This window comes from Rhinolophus ferrumequinum, chromosome 5 (genome assembly GCF_004115265.2).
Source record: "Rhinolophus ferrumequinum isolate MPI-CBG mRhiFer1 chromosome 5, mRhiFer1_v1.p, whole genome shotgun sequence".
Classification (NCBI taxonomy): domain Eukaryota; kingdom Metazoa; phylum Chordata; class Mammalia; order Chiroptera; family Rhinolophidae; genus Rhinolophus; species Rhinolophus ferrumequinum.
Window position 1 is genome coordinate 78,414,398 of NC_046288.1, and position 22,758 is coordinate 78,437,155.

At 44.9% G+C, this 22,758-nt stretch overlaps 1 protein-coding gene across 1 annotated transcript; it reads left to right on the forward strand.

Moving 5' to 3' along the window:
* The first annotated feature begins 10,622 nt into the window (after positions 1-10,622).
* Positions 10,623-13,469, forward strand: FGFBP1 (fibroblast growth factor binding protein 1). The gene is made up of 2 exons (XM_033105413.1): positions 10,623-10,741; positions 12,337-13,469. Exons 1-2 carry the CDS (start codon positions 10,663-10,665, stop codon positions 13,113-13,115), a joined length of 858 nt encoding a protein of 285 aa, XP_032961304.1. The 5' UTR covers positions 10,623-10,662; the 3' UTR covers positions 13,116-13,469.
* The last annotated feature ends 9,289 nt before the right edge of the window (positions 13,470-22,758 follow it).

Consider the following 22,758-nt stretch of genomic DNA (forward strand, 5'->3'; position numbering starts at 1 on the left):
CAGGACAAGGAGACCAGGAGTATAAGATAAGCTACAGGACTTCTAGTCGCCATGCTGCAACTGCCCACATCCTGGAATTTTATAATTATGTTGTTTCAGGCTAGGGGCTGTTAACCCTGACCTGAAGATAGCAGTTCTCATGCTAACAGTCTCTTACATGCTAACAGTCTCTTACAATCTTAGCACTGGATGCCACGCCAATAAGTGGCCCCATCTTTACATTGTTCTGAACTGTTTGTTCATGGCCTAAAAATTTTCCCCTCCAGGGTAGGAGCGCTGGGAGTCTCTTGCCTCACAGATACCCAAAATATCAATCAAAATCATGCGTCTGTCCATATACTAAGGTCACAATACAAGGCCATGTCAGGGTACTTGTTCTCCGTTCAGAGTTACACACATTACTATCATAATGTAACCGAGACACACATTTCATTTCTCAGAACACAATGCTCGGCTCCTGGAAGAGGTTTTCAACAGAACTGTCATATCTCTGATAGTTCCCAGATAACCAGTGTGATTGAGAGGCACAATTGTTTCCTTAAACAACTCGCTTTAATATTCCAGTCTGGCAAATAAACACTACACGAGTTTCTACTTTGCCACAGGCCTTAATCTAGCTTTATAAACTTTCTGTCTTGCCCCCATCCCATAAGGTTTGGAGGCCAGATTGAAGGCACATATTCTCCTGAAACCTATTAACCACATATTGTCCCAGAGCCAGGCAACTGTTCATGTGACACGAGACAGATTCGAACCAAACTTCCACCAAAACTGAACACTGGTTAGTGTAGCTATCCACCCTTACGTAGACTGTTGGTCTTGTTACTCCTGGTCTAGGTGCTTTCTTTGGTTTACAATCCAAAGGTTCAAACCCTACAATTAAGCCACTGTTTCAACCAATCATAGCAAATGCTTAGACCCGCACCAGTTGGAGTGGGTACCCACTTGCAAAGGATACCCCCATCCCACATCTGAGATGACATCACCTGGCCCAGGAGCTCACCACTGGAAATGACATCACTCCAGATGACATAGCAGCTGCCCAACACCTCACCTGGGACTTCAACCCCTGTGCTGGAGACAACTGGACCCTGATCTAAAATCTCTGCCACAGTGACGCCCGTAGACTGCCTCTCCTAAGGTGCACATTGGACACAGGACATTTGTTGCTTTTCTTCCTTTGGTGTTAGGAATTCTGTTGTGTCCCTGAGCTCACTGTCTGCCTCGCCCACGATCCTGGTATACTCCTTGCTCTCTGCCAAAAAGGACACACCAGCCTCCCATGCCTAAAAGGAAATCTGCTCATTCTAGAAGTTAATGGAGATTAGTGCTTTCCCCAGGAGACACCTGCCTCCTATTAGTGAGCCTCCATAATCCCCGGGGTAAAGGACCACTCACTCCTCAGTGCCTTCTTCTCCTACCCTCCTCCTTCTGCCACCACAACCTGCTGCCTGGCATCTCCGATCCCGACCGCCATAACCAGTCCTTCAAACTGGTTACACACGACATCACCAATCTTTACATATACTTTACTAACTTCAGTTCATGACCTCCAACAACATAACTGCAGGACCTGCCTTCTTCACCCAAGGAACACACCAAGGCATTATTGTCAAACCCATAATTTTAATAGTTTCCAACCCTACCAAGTTTGTTAGAGACCGCCCAAAAGTCCAGATCTATTTTCTTGGATTACGCATTATGGATAGAAAACCTATTGATGGTCTGGCCTGCGAGGATTCCATATACTTCTACTTGTGCTCCTCCATGTTCCTTTTATAATAAAATGCTTTCAGATGTTTGGGGCAACGTATGCCCTACTCCCTAAAAGTCTCTATGATCGTCACACCAACTCTTCCTTATATGATGTCAAAACATCAGACGACAGATTGAATTGATCATGTTTTTAATATTCTTTGTCTTATGTTTGACTTCTTGGAGAGCCTTACAAACCCGAAGAAAGACTGGCTCTCCCAGGGCTAGTTAATTACTAATGATAGTAAATAACTTTCTGGGAGCTTACCTCATATACAAGTTAAGTACTTCTTTATCTAACTCTCACCCATCAAGCCAATGTTCCCTGTGCCCTAAATCCACCCAGGGCCAGGTACCAGGCCGTCAGGTACCACACCCCTATGCTCCACAGCCCGTAGGGCTCTGGCCTAAGCTCGCTCCTCCCTCTTGATTCTGCCTCTTGACCAAACCAGATGCTGCCTATGTGGCCCTGTGTGGCATGGCATGCCCTCTTGTCTTAGGCAATGTAAGTTCTTCTTTTGATGGCATTAGCCTCTCTTATAGTCACTCAGTCATCTCCATAAGTTAAAATCCCACAGGTACATTTGGAGACAGTGATCTTACACAACACTTGCCTTGCACATGTTAACCTAAAAATAAAAAGGCCTTTCAAAGTGAGAGGCAAACCAGCATTTATTTGAAATCAATAAGAATAGCTATTCGGGAATCATTAATTCAGGCAGAAACCCAAATAATACTCCAATTAGGAGACAAAGGCAATGGGTATTTATGAGAAAGGGAAGAAGAACAATTACATCAATAGAAGGGAGGCATTTCTATTGGTGCAGATAACATAAACATCGTCATGTTAATTCTAAAATACGTGTTTTTTTTTTAATTTTCAGTCCACTACGTAGTCATAATACCTGCCTTCTTGCTATCTTTGCAAACAGTTGTTTTGGACATAATGTTGCTTAGGCCCAGTCCAAAGGTTACCTTACCCTGTTTTTAACTTTCCAAAGGTTTCAGGCATAAGATGTGCAAGGCACTTCCTCTGCGGTGGCAACTCAGGCTCCATTTTACAGTGGCTCCATTTATATGATTATTTATACATGAGTTATAAGGAACTTCCAAAAAATTCCCAATTTTCTTTCTGTTGTTTTCAGTTTTCTTTCCATTATTACATTCAGAACAATCTTGATAAATACAAAATCCACTTCAATCCAAAAATATTTGCTATGGGCTTTCTAAGCTTCGTGATTGTGCTTTAGGCTACAGCTGTCACTACCCAGGATGATGACGGTGGCAAGTACATGAATGAACCACAACAAGGTGACAGATCAATGGGAATAATGGTGAAGTCTGTACAAATGTATGAGAACATAGTGTGGGAACAATAAATATTGTCATAGGCACGGGGAGTCAGGTAGATAGAGAATTTTCCCCACAGATAAGGGTGCTGTGGAACCTTAGGCGAAGACAACATTTTGGCAGAGGTGCAGTGTCCTGAAGCAGCCTGGCGCGTGGGGAAAAGAGTGGAAAGTAAGATTTAGCTGGAGCCTAAGGGTTTGTGTGTAGGGTGTGTGGGATATTGACCTTGAAATTAGCTGGGATCAAGAAGGGAAGGTCTTCATATGTCACTCAGAAATTTGGACTGTGTTCTGTAAACAGAGGAAAATCACCAGAGGCTTAAGGTTAGGACGTGACAAGGTGTCACCACATCAAATAGTGAACTGTAGACTATGTCAGCCAGTCTTAAGGGCAGGAACCAAAGCATGTTCACCTTCTCATTCCCTGCACTTTGTGTAGAGTGGTTACTGAGTAGTGATTGGATAAATACTGTTCTTTCTTTTCCAGCTGTTGAGTGGTCTCTTAACCAGTTGCAGGCTCTTGAGAAAGTCTCTCTGCCTCTGGCTGGGTTGGACATCCCCACCTTGAGCACCCCAGCCTTCTCTCCAACATAGCAATTACCCGTATATTTTCATGATTGATGTCCTTGCCTTCCCCCCTGTTGTCTGCCATCTCTTCCAGGGCAAGGACCCTGTCACCTTGACTGCATACCAGTCAATGACACAGACCCAGGGGCAGACCCATCTTGAGTGCTCTTTGGATGAATGGAAGAATGAATGAATGACAGCACAGTGACAAATTGCTTGGCAGAATAAATGAGGTCTTGTTAGGGGCCAGCCTTGCCTTTCTTAGAGCAAAGCAGTGTCTTATTCTCCTGCCTCCCTGTCTTCTCCTAAACAGCACACAGCATGTGAGAGTCTTGTCCTCTCCCACTGTCCTCTGCCATCTTCCCCTTGCAGGCCTTTTCAGAGCAGCTTTCTGGTGCCTTTCATCTACAGAAGTAGATATGACAGAAGTAGTAGTTCATATGCCCACGTGCATGGTGACTCGCAACACCAACACAGAGGAAGGGCAGCTAGTCTTCTCCTTTTTCCAGCTTTCCAGGTGGCAATTGGCATTTTTAAAACACACATAAGTTAGAGACTGAAAATTCTAACGGAGACTCTAGTGCCTTCTTCTGCCCCAAGTATGGAAGTGATAGGCACACACCTGTGTTCATACCCAAATGTGATGTAACTGTATGAGTGTGTGTTTATGTAAATGTGTGTTCGTGTGTAAGTTTGTGCATATGTGTATACAGGTAGACGGCCATCTGTGAGCTTTGGGAGTTTTATCTAAAAGGAGCAGACATCTTTAAAGTATGTGTGGGAACAGAGTCCCAGAGAGCAATTTCCAGGCTCTCAGCCTCACATGGAAAGGTGCTGGTTCGGGTAGTAGATGGCAATCAGCTGTGACTGGTTGGACATCAGCTGTAACCAGTTAGCCAATTAGCCACTGATATAACTGCCCTCACTGTGCTAGTTGGTTGGTGGGTTGGCAGGCAGAAAAGTGGATGGCCGATTGCGGATCGTGTGGATCCTACTTCGTGTGTCTCGCCTGGCAGCCAGTGAGACTGGGGTGCAAGAAGACTCCTTGTTGGGGTACTGGCGGATGTTTGCTCTCTGTGTGTCCAACCCAGCCGCCAGCAAGACTATAGTGGTGTGACTCCCCTATCTATGGCTCTGTGGGTGTTCCTTTTTGGCCTCACCATGTCCTGCGTTCTTATGTGGGGAGCGGGAGCTGAGACCCTGCAGGAGACCCTGCATGATAGTATGTTTAACCTGTTTGACAATGATTTCCTTAAAATATATATATATATATATATATATATATATATATATATGAAAAACCTAGAGATGATCAATGAACTCCCTTGTGTGGAGTTTATTATAAAACACGTAAAAATAATTTTAAGGGCACTTAAGGCTTTGATACAGCTCTATTAGTTGAGAAAAATGACTATTATTATTAGGTTGCTCCATTCAAAATTACTGGTATTCCACCACTGCCACAAACAGTACTTTCATTTGGTTCAATTTAGTATAAAGACTGTGAATTTTGAGATGGATTCAGAATCAGAACCAAGCGTTGCACACGGCTTCAAAAAAATGGGATCCGTATTATAGGGTTTGACACAGGGCATTCCTTTCCAATAAATGAACTTTAATAGATTATGATTTGTATCCATACTAAATGCTGTACCATCAACCTTTGATGTACTAAACCAGAAGGCTGAGCTCTCATGAATCATGAGAGCTTTTAATTTGGAATGCCGGTACCACTCAGTAGGTCTAAGATGAGTGCTTTTGACACCTGAATAGATTTGGCTGATGTGTGTTTAGACAATTCCCTCATTTTCTGACATAAATAAGTTTTTAATGCACATGATTCCACTCAACAAATTAATATCACTTTGATGCAGCAACTCAGCGTTTTGTCTGTGTGTATGAGGTCACGTTTGAAGAAAAGAGTGATTTTTAACCTAAGTCGACCTGGTACAATGCATCATTTCGACTCACCTCAGAACAAAATTGGATCCAATGATATAATCTCTGGGGAATACATCCACAGGTGCCAGCCCTCTAGGTCAATGAACCAAAAGGTAGTGACATATAAGAGTAAAATCAGCTTTGGAACTTGAAGTCACCTGCCAGGGACCAGACTGCATGAGACATGTATTCAATCACCAGCTTTAAGCTGTGGGTGGTTGGTTACAAGGTTGTGTTCAGACTTCCTTTGAAACCCTCAAAAGGAAATGGGCTCTCCATCATTTAAATCTTTGCTGAAGAACAGAATGACATAACCTGGCTGGTACTGAAGGAAACGCTCAAGGTCATCAAAAACAAGGGTCACCTGAGAAACCGTCACAGCCAAGAGCCTAAGGGGTTATGCCTATTAAATGTCGTGTGGTATCTTGGATGGGATCTTGGGCAGAAAAAACCATTAGGAGTTGAAAACTAATGTCCACACCAAAACCTGTACAGGATTGTTTATAGCAACTTTATTTATAATTGCCAAAACTTGGAAGCAACCAAGATGTCCTTCAGGAGGCGAACGGATAAATAAATGGTGTTACATCAAGACAGTGAAATATTATTCAGTGTTAAAAAGGAATAAGCTGTCAAATCGTGAAAAGACATGGAAGAACCTTAAAATCATATACTGAGTGAAAGAAGCCAATCTGAAAAGGCTAAATTCCATATGATCCCAACCATATGACGTTCTGGAAAGGGCAAAACTGTGGAGACAGGAAAAAGATCAGTGATTGCCAGGGGTTAGGGAAGATGGAGGGATGACTCGGTGGAGCCCAGAAGACTTTTAGGACAGTGAACGCACTCTGTATGATACTATAATGATGGATACATGTCGTTATACATTTGTGGAGACCCACAGATTGTCAAACGCCACGAGTGAAAAACTATGGATTTGGGGTGATTATCATATGTCAAGGAAGGCTCATCAAGTGTGGTGACCACCAGTCTGGTGAAGGACATCAACAGCGTGGGCAGCTACGTCAGTGAGCAACAAGGTATAAGTGGGAATTGTCTGTATTTTCTACTCGATGTTTCTGGGAACCAAAAACTACCCTTCAAAGTAAAGTCTGTTAAAGAGAACATTTTAAAAAGAACATTAGGTAAAAAGAACATTTTAAAAAGAACATTAGGTAAAAAGTAAGACGGTCTAAACAAAGCAGGGACTTTAGTAACACTATATCAATATCGGTGCGATCGTTTTATAAATGTGGCATTATAATGTAAGAGGTTAATGGTAGTGGGTCCTGGATGAGATGTGGGGCAGGGAAATGATCTTTATAAATCTTTTGTAAAGCTAATACTAAGTCCTTAAATATATATAAAAGAATGATAGGGTGAGAAAAGAGAGAGAGAGGGAGAAAGAGGAGTTTATAATTTATCCAAGGATGGGTACCTCACCTTGTTTTTAATAAAAATATTAGACATGGCCTTTGTTTAATTCCCCTCTAATTGTGTGTCAGGCATGTGCTTGGGTCACCTAGGCCTCAGCTCCACATCTGTACCAGGTTGGATTTTCCTCCAGGGATCCTTGTGGAAAAAGCAACGAGCCTTTACATAGTTCCAGGAGTCAGTGATGCCCTCAATCCCGGGAATATGGGGAGGTGGTAGCCGTGTGAACAGCCGTGCTAGGACTCCAGAACCTCCTCAGTTTCCCCAGTGCCCTGGAGTAAAAGTACGGCATTTTCTCAGTATATTGAAATGTGAAATAATGTGGGGAACAACTTTAGCACAACGCTGGTACATTGTAAGCTCTCATTGGGGTTGACAGTCTGGTACTCTTCGTGAACCTCCATAAAAGGGTTGGGGACATGGGCAAGGATCAGGGGACCAATGACACCAACAGAGAGAAGATGAAATACATTTGAGGTGGATCTTGAAGGATGAGCCTGTGTGTGTCTGGCAAAGTAGGACTGGAAGGGCATTCCAAGTGAGAGGAATAGCAGGAGCAAAGTTAGGAAGTGAGCAGGTACACCAAGGATTCAGGAAATGGCAGGAGAGTGCTTAGTGTGGCCAGATTGAAGTGTGTGTGTGTGTGTGTGTGTGTGTGTGTGTGTGTGTGTGTGGAAACAAGTTTGGAATAACAGGCTGAGCTAACAGGGGAAGGTCTTCATAGCCTGGTCTTACATATTGTGCCCCTTTGCTTGGAATAGAAAGATCAAGGCAGAAATTGGGATGGGAATCACAGGAAGGCTGAAGGTCCGGGGGGTGGGGGTGGGGCGGAATTCCGTGTTCCCTGCCAAAGCTTAGAGAAACACTTCTCGGAAAAGATCCTGGAGTTCACATGTTTCCTTTAAATATGCTTTGTGTTCTGACCTATAGTCTTCCTCCAGAAAAAAAAAAAAATCTGTCTGCGTCCTGAGGATCAAGATGAATTTCTCATTATTTCAGAGGCCACCTTGATCTATATCTCCCTGGGGAACAAAGCTGCTTTATCTATGTCCAAATAATTTCCTAAAATACCACACTGTGAGTGCCCATTTGTGGAGGTCATTGTTCCCCAAAAGGGGTGGTCAGGACAATGAGCCAATTTTAGAAGAGGCTTACAGGTTGGGGAAAAGGCCACCTCTGATGGAATTTATGAAGAGACCCTGTGAAGCTGTCAGTGAACCAGTCAACATCCATGGCTCTGTGAGCCTGGAATTATCAAACAGGTGGATTTTATTGTGGGTCAGGACAGCGTTTTTAGAAAATTTCAATTATATGCCAGCTGAACTCCATATACTCACATTTGGATGTTGGGGCATCTCTTAAAAATTCAAGAAGTCTCCATTTTTATTTAAAAAAAATGTATATACAAAAAAAAAAAAATCATGAAGTCTGATAATACTGACCCCCACGTCAAATGTTCTGTTAGCTGGAGCTCCTTAGACGCCAGGATCTACCAGATTGCACAGTCCACACTGCGTCCTTATTTTCCCTGCCCAACGGCAAGGGTCGGTTGCCATTTGTTACCATTCCTGTATTATTGTTTCCTTGTGGCTGAATTAAGAACTTCTTGTGTCCAAACATGAAAAGTGAGGTGACAAAATATAGTGAAGTCCACGTCTTTGTGGAAGTGAGTCTCCTTCTATGTGTTTACTCTGAAAACAAAATACAGCTGTTTTTAAAGAAGACAACTTGAGTTCCCCTATGAACCAAATATGTTCTGCTTTACTTTATATTAACAGTTCGGCCCCCTAAATAATTTATTATGAAACCCTACATGAGGTACTGTTATTACCAGCCATCTGTAGATGAGCAAATAGAGGTTCAGAGAGGTTGGGTAACAGCTGGATGAACGCTGTATCCAGGGTTTCACCTAGGTCATTCTGGTCCAAGACCTTGCCTATCGAAAATTGACCAGATGGGCTGGCCCAGTGGCTCAGGCTGTTGGAGTGCCGTGCTCTTAACGCCGAAAGCTGAGGGTTCGATTCCCACATGGGCCAGTGAGCTGCGCCCTCTACAGTTAAGATTGTGAACAACAGCTCTCCCTGGAGCTGGGCTGCCATGAGCAGCCGGAGGTTGGCGTGAGCTGCCGCAGGCTGCTGTGTGCTGTCAGGAGAAGCCCACGGCCAGTGTGAGTGGCCAGCAGCCAGTGTGAGCAGCCCTGGGCTTCTGTGAGCGGCCAACTGACCACCGACTGCTTCAGCGGGGGGAGCACAAGGCTCATAGTACCACATGGTCCAGGGAGCTGTGTCCCACACAACTAGACTGAGAAAACGGCTTGAACTGGAGTGTGGGGGGAGGCAGGAAGAGGAGCGGGGGGGAAAGACGTAGGAGGTTGAGGAGCAACCAGGAGAGGAGGAGACCGAGGAGAAGGTGTGACATGGAAGCCAAAACCCAGGAGAACATGGTGTCATTCTTGAAATAAAATATTTAAAAGAAAAGTTGACCAGTGTGAGTGTGGGGACAGAGCCCCAGGGAGCAGTTTCCAGGCTCTCGGCCTCACGTTGAAAGGTGCTGGCTCGGGTAGTAGATGGCCATCAGCTGTAAGCAGTTAGCCAATTAGCCACTGATACAACTGCCGTGGCTGCGCTGGTGGGTTGGCAGGCAGAGAAGCAGACAGCACATTGTGGATCGTGTGGATCCTACTTCGTGTGTCTCACCTGGCTGCCAGTGAGACTGGGGTGCAGGGAAACCCCTTGTTGGGGTACTGGCGGATGTTTGCTCTCTGTGTCTCTAACTCAGCCACCAGCGAGAATATAGTGGTATGACTCTCTTATCTATGGCTTATCTATTATGTGGGGCACAGGACCAGAGACCCCGCATGACACCCCAGGTGACAGTGAGGTTCCCTCATGTGACCAGAAGGTGAATATTTTCAGCAGAAATCCCCAAATCAGGAACTTCCTGTCTACCAGCCTTTCAGAGACCATGGATTCCTCTGCCCACACCATAACTTCATGTGCCTCAGTGAAAACAGGGCCTCAGAAACTGAGATGGCTTCCCCAGAGCAGTCACTCATCAAACTTTTCTGAGAGTGGCAGGTAGGAATAAGTCTGACAATGGATGCAGGGAATCCCAGTCTCAAATTCTCGGCTTCTCATCCTCCCAGCTCTGTGATCTTGGACAGACCCTGAAGATCTCCCTGCTCCAAATTTCCACCCGTAAGATGAGATGAATCACAGCTTACCATATCATGGAGTGGACGTGATGAGCACGAAGGGAGAGTTTTAGATAAAGTGAACCTAGCACAGTGTTTGGCAGCTATGATTATTTTTGTTATTATTTATAACTTTCCCCACATATATTGCTGCTGGGTTCCTCGACCCATCAAGGAGAGTCTTTGCCAGGCTGAGCTGTCCTCCCAAACTGGCCTTTGGGGGAAAGGGAAAGGCTATGAGCAAGCAAGTCTAATGTCCTGTGTGTAACACCCGCCTACAGGATTACACCAAACACTTTCCCTGCAGGAACTGGCTCTCTCTGAAAGGGCGGGGCTGGGAGGAGTGTGAATAGAGCTACACAGGTGTGTTGTGTTATAAAACCTCTGCACGGGCTCCTATAAAAAGAGCCTTCCCTGCTTTGCATGACATATGAGACAGCTGTAAGCCTGCAAGCTCGCTCCGACATCTGGGATTGCACCGGATCTGTGTACTCAGAACAAGGTAAGGGCCTGGTTCTCGTAAGAACTCATTGCCTCCCCCACTTATAGCTCCCCCCAGGACCTCAGGTTTCTGGCGTCTGGATCCCATCAGGACACGTGGGGGCTGAGTCCCAATGCCGTGAGGAATGAGTGGGTCTTTACCTGGTCTTCATAGCCTCCCGTCCCACCTCCATTTGGAAGTCCACATGCTTGTGACTGTCTTCTCCTTTCTCATTCCTAATAGCAGGTCAGATGCCCAGGGTGGCAATGAAGTGAGGGCCATTTCCTAGGCCTGCCTCTTTTTAAACAGAATTCAATATTTTCTTTTAAAATGGAGCACTTATCGGCAAACCAAATCTTGAATTGTTCATAGTGGCTTTTTTATTTCCTGCCAATGCTTTTGAAAGGCAGAGTAAGGTGAAGGCAAGAAGTGATTAATAAGGGGTGATATAAAGGACCAGCGAGATAAGTTCTGGCTGCCTGTCCCAACTTTGTCACTTGCTGATCATTGAATCTTGAGCAATTTATGTACCAGTCTGAACCTTACCTGCCATATCTGTTACCTGAAAGAGATTTATTATTACCTACAAGCAGGGCTCTTGTGTGGATTTGTTAAATGTGGTTTTGTTGCCCACCTAATAAAATCCATGCAGTTTAGTGTAGTGTTTAAGGTCATCCTATTTATTCGATGATTTATTTTTAACAGCATTGATTAAGGGTGTTCTATAAGAACACCCAGCAGTGTGCCACAACCGTCTAAACGCCTTGGTGGAAATTCACCCCTATCCACCCTGGTTCACTTTACCGAGTCAAATTGGATGATGTCCCCACCTTCATGCCTTTCCTCAGACTCTTACTGCATCCCAAACACCCTCGTAAACCAACCCATTTCAGAGTGTACAAACCCCACGCATGTTTAACCTTGGGTCAAATATCACTTTTCGTGTCACTATGTCCTTTCTCGTAGGGTGCTCACCGGAGTCCATGTAGAATTGTGAGATAGAAATCCAGTGCACTGGAATTGGGGGAGAGTGGGCAGTCATCTCATTCAGCACCTTGATTTCTAGATAAAGGAACTGAGACCTGGCTGCGGGTGGAGGTGGGTGCAGGGGAGAGTCGGGGGAGGGTGGAGTGAATTGCCCAAGATGAACTTGGGGACACAATGGGGACAGACTTCTGGTCAATACTATTTAGAATTCCCAAAGGGCTGCCTCTAATTTTTAAACATGTGAAACTTTCTTATTCACCTTGATAAATTCAACATCTAATCTAGTGCGTGGCATGTAGTAGGTGCTCCAAAAATGCTTGTTGAATGAGTGAACGAAGGAGTGAGTGAGTGAGCAAATGCAGGAGTAAATGAATGAGTGAGAGAGTGAGAGTTAACGAGGCTCAGAGAGTGGTGAAGGAAAGAATAGAGAGGGAAGTTTTTGACATTCAAGACTCAAGTCAAGCAGAAATGTGAACAGACTGGCAGCTCGTCCAGTAATTCAGGAAAAAGAAGGATTCTTGATCTCATTCCTAAGCAAGCAGCCATATGTCAGGGCGGAGGGAGGGTGAGCGTGTACCCTGCACTGCTGAACTGCTGCCGGCATTGACTCACTGCCTTTTGTCAAACAGGTTCCCACAAATCTGAAGACATGAGGATCCATAGCCTGGTCTTGCTGTCCTTCCTCCTTCTGGCCGCTCAGGTGCTCTTGGTGGAGGGCAAAAAGGAAGCAAAGAATAGACGTGGCAGCAAAGCCACCACAGATAAAATGTATACTGTGGGCAAGTCCCAGGCTGAGCAGAAAAGCCAGCCACCCAAGCAAGTGACCAAAGGCAAGTTTGTCACCCAAGACCAGGCCGACTGCAGATGGGTGGTGACTGAGAAGGAGGGGGGCATCGTCTTGAAGGCTGAGTGCACCCGACAGGATGACAAGTTTTCCTGTTTCTTTACGGGCAATCCAAACCCATGCCTGGAGTCCAACAAAAAGAGCACCTATTGGAAGCAAATTAGCCGGAGCCTGCGCTCTCAGAAGGCCATCTGTGGGGACGCCAAGAGCGTCCTGAAGACCAAGGTGTGCAGAAAGAAGTTTCCAGAAGCCAACCTCAAGCTGGCGAACTCCACTCTGATTAGGAAGAAACCCAGCCAGGAGGCAATGGAGCCCTCTCCCAGGGAGCCGAGCATGGCCAATGAGGCCTCCCTCATGGAGCCTAACAAGGTCAAAGATCAGGTCATGGCCAAAGAGAACATCTTCCTTGACCCAGCAGGGTCCAAGACCGTGGCCAACAACGACCCTGAGTGTGTGGAGGACCCAGACGTGGCAAACCAGAAGAATGCCATGGACTACTGTGGGGAGAACTGGGGCTCTCTCTGCAAGTTCTTCATCACCATGGTACAGGGTGATTCATGCTAAGGAGGTCAGAGGAAATCAGAATCCATTAGGAGGTGTCATGGCAAAGCCCTTCAGTATGCTGTAAGCTCCCCTGTAAGCCGAGCACCGTGCTACAGGACTGCAGCGGATTATTTAAACAGATTTTGTCATTTTTGTTACTGTGTTTTGGAATTTGCTTTATATTCATTTCCTTAGGTGTGATTTTCAGAGGTCGTTGAGCTCGATGTTTCCACGGCCCGCAAAGCTATGTGCATCTGAGCAGTAACAACCAGTCTTTGAGCTGAATGAGCCAGAGGGATGATTTCAGTGCGATGCACTTTCTGCCGAATGAACAAAAATAATAAAGCTCTGTGCATTTTTCAGAAATACGTTCAACCACTGTTTGATTTCTCTGTGTCTAGTTCCAATGAGCTCATAAGCAGGCCCCCGATTATCAGTGCAAAAAATAAGGAACGAATTCCTATTTCCTGCCCATCCCAAGTCATCCCATAAGGTGACCCACTCCAAACCCCTGTCTTCATACTTTTCTCTATTGGTTTGTACTGTTTGAGTCTAGACCTAAATGGAATGAAGAATAAAGCCAGGTGACTCTCTGAGGTAAGGATTTCTAAATAGAGGGAACAGTCAGTGCCCATGCCCTAAAAATTAGTAAGCTATAAGCTCCTACTATGTGCCAGGCATGGTTCTAGGGGAAGGAAATAACAGAAAACAAAAAAGAAAAAACTGTCCTCTTTTCATGGTGCTTATATTCTAATAGCAGGATCACGTTTGGCAAGTTCAGAAATATCAACAACTGCAGTGCATTGTAGGACAGTGCATTGTAGGACCTGTGCACCTTACCCTGTTCCCAAGAGAGTGAAACCAACATCCCAGAGCCTCCCCATGGACCTCCTGGCTACACCACGGGAATGACGTTGTCCCTTAACGTCTACATAGATTTTCAGCCATATGCCTCCCTCCCCCACTCATACATCTCAATTCTACATAGTCATGAAATAGGAAAACACTTCTAAGGGTCATTAAATAATAACCCTGCTCGGGTCTGGGTGATATAAACATTGGAGAACTGACCAGATCCGACCCAAGGGGAAGCCTTCTTAAGATCCTGTCCAGCCCAAGAAGCTGATGGTTCTTCTAGGTCACTCTTGGCCTCTGGCCACTGGCCGAAGTGGGAGGAGGCTTATTTCCAACAGGGCAGAGTCACGTGGACCTGGACGAGGTTTGTCTCTGCTGCTTCTCAATCAAGGTGTCTGGCTCAATATTTAACTCCCTGAGCTCCAATAAGCTCATCTTGACAATGGGAATAATGAAACCACCTTTAAGGGTGGTTGTAAGACATACGTTGGTCAATAAATCTGCAGCACTGAGAGACTCACCTAATGCTCACATAGTAGGTGTTCAGTACAAGTGACATCTGAAGTCCAGAGCACAAAACTGGTTGTGGGAGGAGCTCAAATTCTCCTATGCAAACTTTTTAAAAGTGTGAGCTTTGTTTCTTTTCTCTGTAATACAATAAGCAAAGCGGAACAGCCATTATTGATCACCTACTATGTACAAGTGGCTTTGCCCCATTCTCTTATTTCATCCCTCCAACAATCCTGTCTGATAGATGCAATTGTCCTCATTTTCTAGATAAGAAAACTGAGGCTCAGAGAAGCTTAGCGACTTGCCAGGGTCACGAAGCCTGTAAGAGGCACGGCCTGTAAGTGAGAATCCCAGGTCTAGAGGTCTCCTAGCCCTTTTTGCTCGTAATTTTCTGAAGCTCGTAATTTCCTTCCCCTGATGCGAGCAAAGTGACATTTGTGATCTTTAGACATGAACCGAGCCATAAAGAGAACAGGATGTATCAGTCCCTTTTATGTTCTTTGAAAGAGAAAATTCCAGACGCTAAAACTTCCATTCCTCCTCAGACTTCTGTCATAGTCACAACCTGAAGTGAAGTTTTAAGAACACAGTAAACAATATGTAAAGATAACACAGGCTTTACATTAGCCTCTATTCAGTTTGGCACTCCATATTTTATCTCTGAGGACTTTCTGGATATGAAGTAGAGGAGCCAGGTGTGTGTGTGTGTGTGTGTGTTTTCTTAAGCTATAATCCCCCTTAATAGCAAGAGACGGGAGGCTTTCATGGTGCTTATATGCCAAACACTGGAATATAAGCAGGCAGGTAAGCGGTGCTGCAGGATGGCATGTCTGCATCCATGACAGCCACTCAGTGGTGGGAATGGCTCGTGCTCCTTATCAAACTACATCTCTTCCCTCCGGTTGCCTGGGCCGTGTGTTGTAACTCACATCCACACCAGTGCTGACTTGAATCTCCGGAGTCCAGCACACCTTACCTGGCCTCCTCCCCATTGCCCTCTTTCCCCAGACTCCCTTCTAAATTGTTTTTGGCAGAACAAGCAAAGGAGGCATAAGTGTCTGGGCTGACAGCTCCCATTCAAATACGAGGCCAGCCATCACCTGCCGTGTTGGTTTCCATAACACCATGTGTACAATGCTCGCCTTGAAATCTCTCTCTCAAAAAAACTTCATGAACAATATGCAAGAAAACCTTTATTTGGAGCCCTGCTGAGTGAAGGATCAGGGTGGATGGTGGGGAGAAGTATCTTGAGAAAGGTTGTTTTGGGAACTGGTAAGTTGGAGGTGGGCTATCCAGAGGGAGTTTTCATCAGGCAGTTGGATATATGTATAATAATATAGCAAAGCTGGTCTCCCTCGTGTCTATCACTACAGCCCCAGCCCTTAGGGAACAGTCCAGCACATACTAGAGCCTCAGTAAATACTGGTTGAGTGAATGAAAGAGAAGGAGAGAAATCATGGAAGGGCAGATTAAAGGCTTCAGAGTAAAAGAAACTGGGTTTGACTTTCTACTTGTGTGACCTGAGACAAGTTATTTTTCCTGTCTAAGCCTCAGGTTCCTCTTCTTCAAATGTACTTAAGAGTTTCTGTCCAGTAAGAATTAGACATGATTTAATTAAAGTCTAAAGCATGATCCTTACATAGTGGATTTTCATTAAGATTTTGTTATGAATGAATGAATGAATGAATGAGCCAATTAGCTGAGAGAGGAGACAAAAAGGCAATGTTCTAGAAAGGTTGCACGAGACTCCAGACACACCACACCAAGGCCTGCCTGTCAAACGGAGCCTGGCTGTTCCTAGTCACCTTCCAAAGGCCACCCTCTACTTAATGGCCCTTACGACGTCCCACGCTAATGGCCTGATCAGAAGCACTTTCCATGAAGTAGGAGAAAGGTGAGCACAAAGCTGTTCTTCAGGGCAACCTTTCAGGTTTCCTTAACCTGCCTTCCAGTTTACTTCCCATGGCTCCTGCTCCTCATCTCCTTCACATCTCCAGCTTGATTGCTCTGGGGCTGGGGTTTGGCAAGAGCAAGAGTCCAAGAAGCCAGATGAGCCACCCACACTAGACACCACTGTTGGGGATGCTTGAGGCTGGAGCCTTCAGACTCTGGAAACAAGGTAGGGCAAAGGGGTCAGCTCCAGAGCAGAAGCAGGCGTGAAGGCCAGCCAGGACCAGTCACTTACTAGGTGCTTTCTGCGTGCTAGGGCCAGTGCTTCCCAGCCGGCTGCAGGCTAGAATCACCTGGGGGGCTCTAGAAAACCCCAGTGCCCAGGCTGCTCTCAGATCAACGACATCAGAACCACACAGGTGGACAGCTCGGGGATTTTTTTAAGCTTTGCAGGTGACTGTAATGTGCAGGCAAGGTTGAGATCCCCTCTGCCTGGCACTGTTCCAAGTGCTTTCCCAGAATGATCTCATTTCATCTTCAGGACTCCTTGTTGTCAAGGCTGTCCTACAGATAAGAAACTGGGGGTGCGGGGAAGTTTGGCATTTGCTGGAATAAAATTTAACAATATAATTTAAAAATATAAAAAATATTTTAATATAAAAATAATATTAAAAATATAAAAAATATAAAAATTTAAAATATAACAAATAATTATTATAGTGAAAGTACTTGAATTTTGATAATTCAAAATGTACATGATAACAAGAACAACAAACCAATGAGAAAGCACACACATTAAAAAAAAGAAAGCGCACAACTGCATCCACTGAGACGTAACGCTGTTTATACCTGCGTGATGTCCCCCAGGCCCCTTTAGACGCACGTAAAAAATATTTGTAATGGGATTATAACATCACCTGCTTGTGTAACTTATTTTTTAACTTAAATTATCATGAACATTTTTGATGATACACTTGCCTCTGCAACATCTTTTTAAGCTTAAATAGCATGCAGTGTGTGATATATTGTAAATTACGGTAGGGCTGTCCCACTGTTGGGAAATTAGATTGTTGCTGTTGTTTGTTATTATAAACAATGTTGTTACAAATCATCCTTAAAGATAAACCTTTTTTTTTTAACATTAGGAATTCTTTGTCTTTAGGATAAATTCCTAGAACATAGACTGTCAGGTTCAACAGTTTACTTTTGAAAGAAGCTTTTTATTATTTTAAAACTCAAACATTCGTAAGTAAAGAGATGAGCTCAGTGAATGTCCAAGTATCTTTCACCCAGTTTAAACAACTATCAGTTTGTGGCCGATCTTGTTTCACCTACAAAAGGTCCCAATTATCCTCTCGCCTGGATTGCTTGAAGCAAATCCCAGACACTTAACATTTTATTGGTAAGTATTTCAACTTGTATCTCTAAAAGACAGGGCAAGAGGATTCCTTTTTTTGTTTAAAGCTCTTGGAACATATTTCAGAACTGCCTGCCAAGCAATTTTGCAACAATTTCCATTCCCACCAACAGTGTGAGAATGTGGCCATTTCTCCTCACTTTGTCAGCCCCAGGTGTACCAGTTCAGTGATCAGCTAAGGTGAGGCGGAGGGAGTGGGAATTAAACACCCAAAGCTAAAGCAGAGTGTTCAATAGAGGTGATTAAAGATGGGAAACCAGTTACAATGATATTGGAAAAGGTAAAAGGGCAAACAAGACTTAGTGAGGCAGGCAGCCCCACAGCCAGAAGCTTCCCACTAGCAACCCCAGGGCTGGAGGGACAAAGGGAGCAAGTGGAGTGACGAGAGCCCAGGGACCAGGGCACTCAGCTAGTGGCGGGACCCTCGAGGGAAGAACCTTCTGAGGGGAGCTAGGGTCAAAGCTGCTAGAAATGCCACCAGAAACAGAGAGAAGGAATATCTGGCTTCTTCCTTCCCTCGGTTCCACTGGCCAATCCTAATCTGAAGCCAGTAAGCAAAGGAGTCTGGGAAATGGGTTTGCTTCGGCCTCCCACCCCCACAAAGACAATGGGCAGCTTGGGAGAGGAGGGGGAACGGATCGGAGAACCCACAAGCCAATGGGAGCTCTCTGAACATGCCACTTTAGTTTAGTTTTGGTAACTAATATGAGCATACACATGTCTGCAAGTCATGAGCGAAGGCATGAGAGTGACAAGTAGAAAGTGTAGATTGCAGAGTGAGAAGACATGTGCTGTTGGGGAGAATGTAAATTCGTGCAAACCATTTTGAGGGGAATTTGTCAATATCTCTCAAAATTTAAAATCACAAGCCTTTTAGCTTCATCATTTCCCTTCTGGAGAGTTAGGCTCCCATATACTTGCACGTAACAAAGATGTGTGCTTGAGGATGTTCGTTATGGCGTTGGTTACAATAACAAACCACCGGAAACAGCGGGCATATCCGTTGGGACTGGTTGAAAACCATGAAGGAGTTGGTTGGAATGATTCTAAGAGATGCAGCTGGAGAAATAAAGGTTACAAAACTGTACAAGTCACGCTTCCACATTCTTATAAATCAGTACGTGTGTAAAATGTCTCAAATTCTGATGTACATGTGTAAAATGTCTCAAATTCTACACAATTGTTTCTCAAATCACTGGCAGCAACTACTGCCTTTAGGGAGAGGAAGCAGGACACTGGGGTAGGAGAGAGACCTCTGTACCTTTTGACCTTTAAAATTTGTTCACTATGCTGCGTGTTAGGCTGAACCACAGGAAATCGCCAACATGGTGTCACTTTTGACCCATGAAATAGGTATTTCTTATAGTCTGTACTAACATTTCTTTATCGATGATAGCAGTAACTGGTTTTTAAAAGACCAGCAGGAAGAGTTATTACTCTTGGAATGTGAAATTGGAGTTGATACTTTCAGTAAGGTAAGAAGGTGACATGTGATATGTCACCCACCCAGTATCATGATGATTTCACGTCTTTCGGAATTAAATTAGAAAAACTAGAGTGACATCCCACAAACTTGCTTCTTTCAAAAGTTTACAAGAATGGCTTCTTGATTCTCAAGATAATATCGAGTTTTAAAGAGGCTTAAAGTGAAGGTGAGCTGAGAGGCAGTTTGGGGCTGCATGTGCTTCTCCGTCAGTTCTAGAAGCTGCCGGAGGCGCCAAACACACCAAACTGAGAAGCATGTCATACCTCTGCCACTGTTTGAGGAGCTGTTCATCTGTTCCCAGAGCCGAAGTACGAATTTCTTCACTTTCAAAAAGATAAAAAGAATCTTAAGCAATATTGACAGCTTCTGATGAAAAACAGCCCAAGGCCCTTTGCTTTCCAGATCCTGCCAGGAACGTGGAGTTTCTCTGACAGATGACTGGACTTGTTCTCATGCACCAGGAGCATGTCGTGGGGGCAGGCGCTACAGCCTGGACAGAGCACAGAGAAAGGTAACAATAACACCAGGAAAAGTAGGGGACTTTGGCAGGGCACTAAGAGACTTACACATGGTATCTCATTACCCCCACCCCACCCCACCCCCACACGAAGGGGTGGTACCTGGTGCCCGTTTTACAGGTGAGGAAAATGGGGCTTCAGGAGGTCAAATAACATAGCCACCATCTCCCCTAAGCTGGAACGAGCAAAAGAGGGGACCATTACCAAAACCTAAAAGGAAACGGTGCCTGTGGCTTCAACACTAGACACCCTGCCCTATCACCGCTGGAGCCAGAGCGGATGGAAGAACCTGGGGTTGGGCCCAGAGAGAGGCAAGAGAATAAACATCCCAGCTTCTTTCTCCCTTTTCCCTCTGACGTCCTTCTGGTGCTTCCCAACGGCCAAACCCAACCAGACGCCAGAGAGCAAATGAACACAGCTAAGCCAGTCCATGAGGTCCCTCGTCTAGGTTAGAGAAAGCCAGAGAAAGGCGGCATGTGGATCTGGAAAGGGAGAGTAAGACCATCCAGAACTTCTAGGTTTAGGAATTGATATTTTATCCCATTAGTGACGGGTACCATGGAGCGTTTTAGGTCGGGAGGCAACATGGTCAGATGTGGGTTTTCATAAAGACTTCTCTGGCAGTAGTTTCATGGACAGACTGCAGGCAGTGACACATGAGCCAGGGAGGCCAACTGGCCCAGGGAAAAGAGGAACCAAGGGGAGAGATGATGAGGAGCAGAAAAAGGGTAGAGCTAGAAAGGGGAGTAAAAGGAGGGTACGATTTGATTTTTTAAAGGAGGAAGGAGCGAAGAAAAGAAGGAAGGGAGGGAGGAAGGAGAGAGAGAGAAAGGAAGGAATTAACTGATGGGTTGCAGTGAAGATAAAGGCCAGGATTTATATTTGGATGACCAACTGAATTTTTGTGCCAAGAACTAATATAATTTTATATGTATATATATGGTCACAAACAGGTTTAGAGGAAGGTGACTAATGAGATTTATTTGGGCCAAGTCGAATTTATGCTGTTTATGGGACATCAAAGTCTAGATATCTAGCAGGCATTCTGATTTAAGTCTAAATACTGAGTAGTCTCTGTCCAGAGACTTAGATATGAAATCTATCAGTAGGCGAACTCTAGTTAAACCCATGAGGATGGATAAGGTGTGCCAGGGAGACAGGCTATCCAGAGAAGGGGAGGACCTTCTCTGGGCCATAGACCAGGAGGAAGGCCAGAGAACGCGAGGAGAGCCAGGAGAACGACGCTTCTTGAGAGCAGAGGCTGCAGTGCTCAACCGCATTATATTCAGCAGTAAGAAAAGGACAAGAGTGTCTGGAACTTAGGAGGTCGTAGGTGACTTTAGAAAGAGCAGGTGTGACTGAATGGATGGCTGTGGATTGAGAAATGAAGGGAAGGTGAACTGGACACTGAAGTAGACAGTCTGAAGTCGACTACTCTCCTTACAAGTTGGGACGAGGAGGGAGATGGGTAGAATGATACCTCGAAAGACAACCGGGTCAGTGAAGTTTTATGACATGAAAGAGGCTTTGAGGAAGAGCTGCTAGAGAAGGAGAAGCAAAGAAGAGGAAGATGCTGGTGATATTTTAGAAAGGGAAGAACCCAGATGGAGCCCAGACCTGAAGGAACCAGGATGGGACAGAGCCAAGCACCCTCTGTACTGTGATTGCCTGTTATTTGCCTGTCCTCCCAAACCCCACTACTGGGCTGGGAGCTCCATATCTGCTGCACCAAGCACATTGCCTGGCGCATGGGCACACTCAATCAGTGCTTCCTGAGAGAATGGAGGTGGGTGGCTGGGTGGAAACTCAGTTCTACAAGGTCAGGGCAGAAGAAAAGATACTTCTCTCTACAACTTGCACGAGAAGGCTAAGGTTTAAAACATGAACTCATCCCACAGAGCTGCAGACATCTGGAGCAAGATAACAGTCTACAGTGACAAAATGTTCAAGATTTACATTAAAATACACACCTAAACACAAAACTCCCAACCACATCAGGCTGGATGACAGCCTCTATGCTGAGAGTTGTTGGATTAGAATCAGAGAGGTTAGAAACCAACTATCTTTGTGTTTAGATTAATTGGACATTTTAATAGCACTTATTTTTATTAGCTCATTTAATTTGGCTTATAGGACGCTACTGTGTTTGTGCTGTCTCACTTTTATCTTGGCAGGGTGGGGAAGTTAGTCAGGCCTTTCTCAAGGCATTGCTTTAGGTTTGCAGTTGAATTTCTCTCCCAGAGCGACTAAGGGTTTGGCTACTTGCAAAGAGAACTGAGGAAGGGGTTCTTGTTGTACTGGATCGAGGTCTCCAAGGACTGTGGTCCCCATTACTCCTCCCTCCTTTATGGCAAGAGGAATATCTGAAGCCTGCAATTGGCTGCATCAACCAGAAAAGTCACACACATGGTGGCTGGCTGAGAAGGTGCTGAAAAACAGAACAAGAAAGGTGGCAAATTTGGGAAGAGGGTGAGGGAAAATGGGAAAAGCAAAAAGCTGGTATGTCTTTTGAGAAGTAACATAGAAGAGCAAAATGCACTCATACCTTGGGTCCCAACTTCACATTTCCCATTGGCGTGGGCAAACCCCCAAGAACCTCATCTGTAAAATGGAAATGCATTCAACTAAAATTTAGTTGCCCCCTGCAGTGTGCCACATACTATGCTGGGCACTTAAGAGAACATCAGTGAACAAGAATAATACCCTTCTTCCAAATATTGTAAGAAGTAAATGAGATAATGTATGTAGAATTACCCAGTGACAATCCCCGAAAGGTACTGAATTAGATGTAACTGCAATGATGATGGTGCTTCTCATACATGGAACACGATGATACAAGAATGTGACGAGAGGAGGAGGGTAGACAGAATGATTGCTGAATGTCTCCCTTGTCAGCGAGGCTGTGAGCGCCCTGAAGCCAGGGATCAGGTCTGCCTCATCTCTGAATCCCCAACACAGTCCTCCACACATAAATATTTGAGTATTCAC

What these genes read in the sequence shown, in the direction of transcription:
- FGFBP1 (XM_033105413.1), top strand. Translation starts at nt 10,663, where the DNA reads ATGACATATGAGACAGCTGTAAGCCTGCAAGCTCGCTCCGACATCTGG. An exon ending in ATCTGTGTACTCAGAACAAG is followed by an intron (nt 10,742 to 12,336) that starts GTAAGGGCCTGG and finishes TTTGTCAAACAG; the next exon opens with GTTCCCACAAATCTGAAGAC.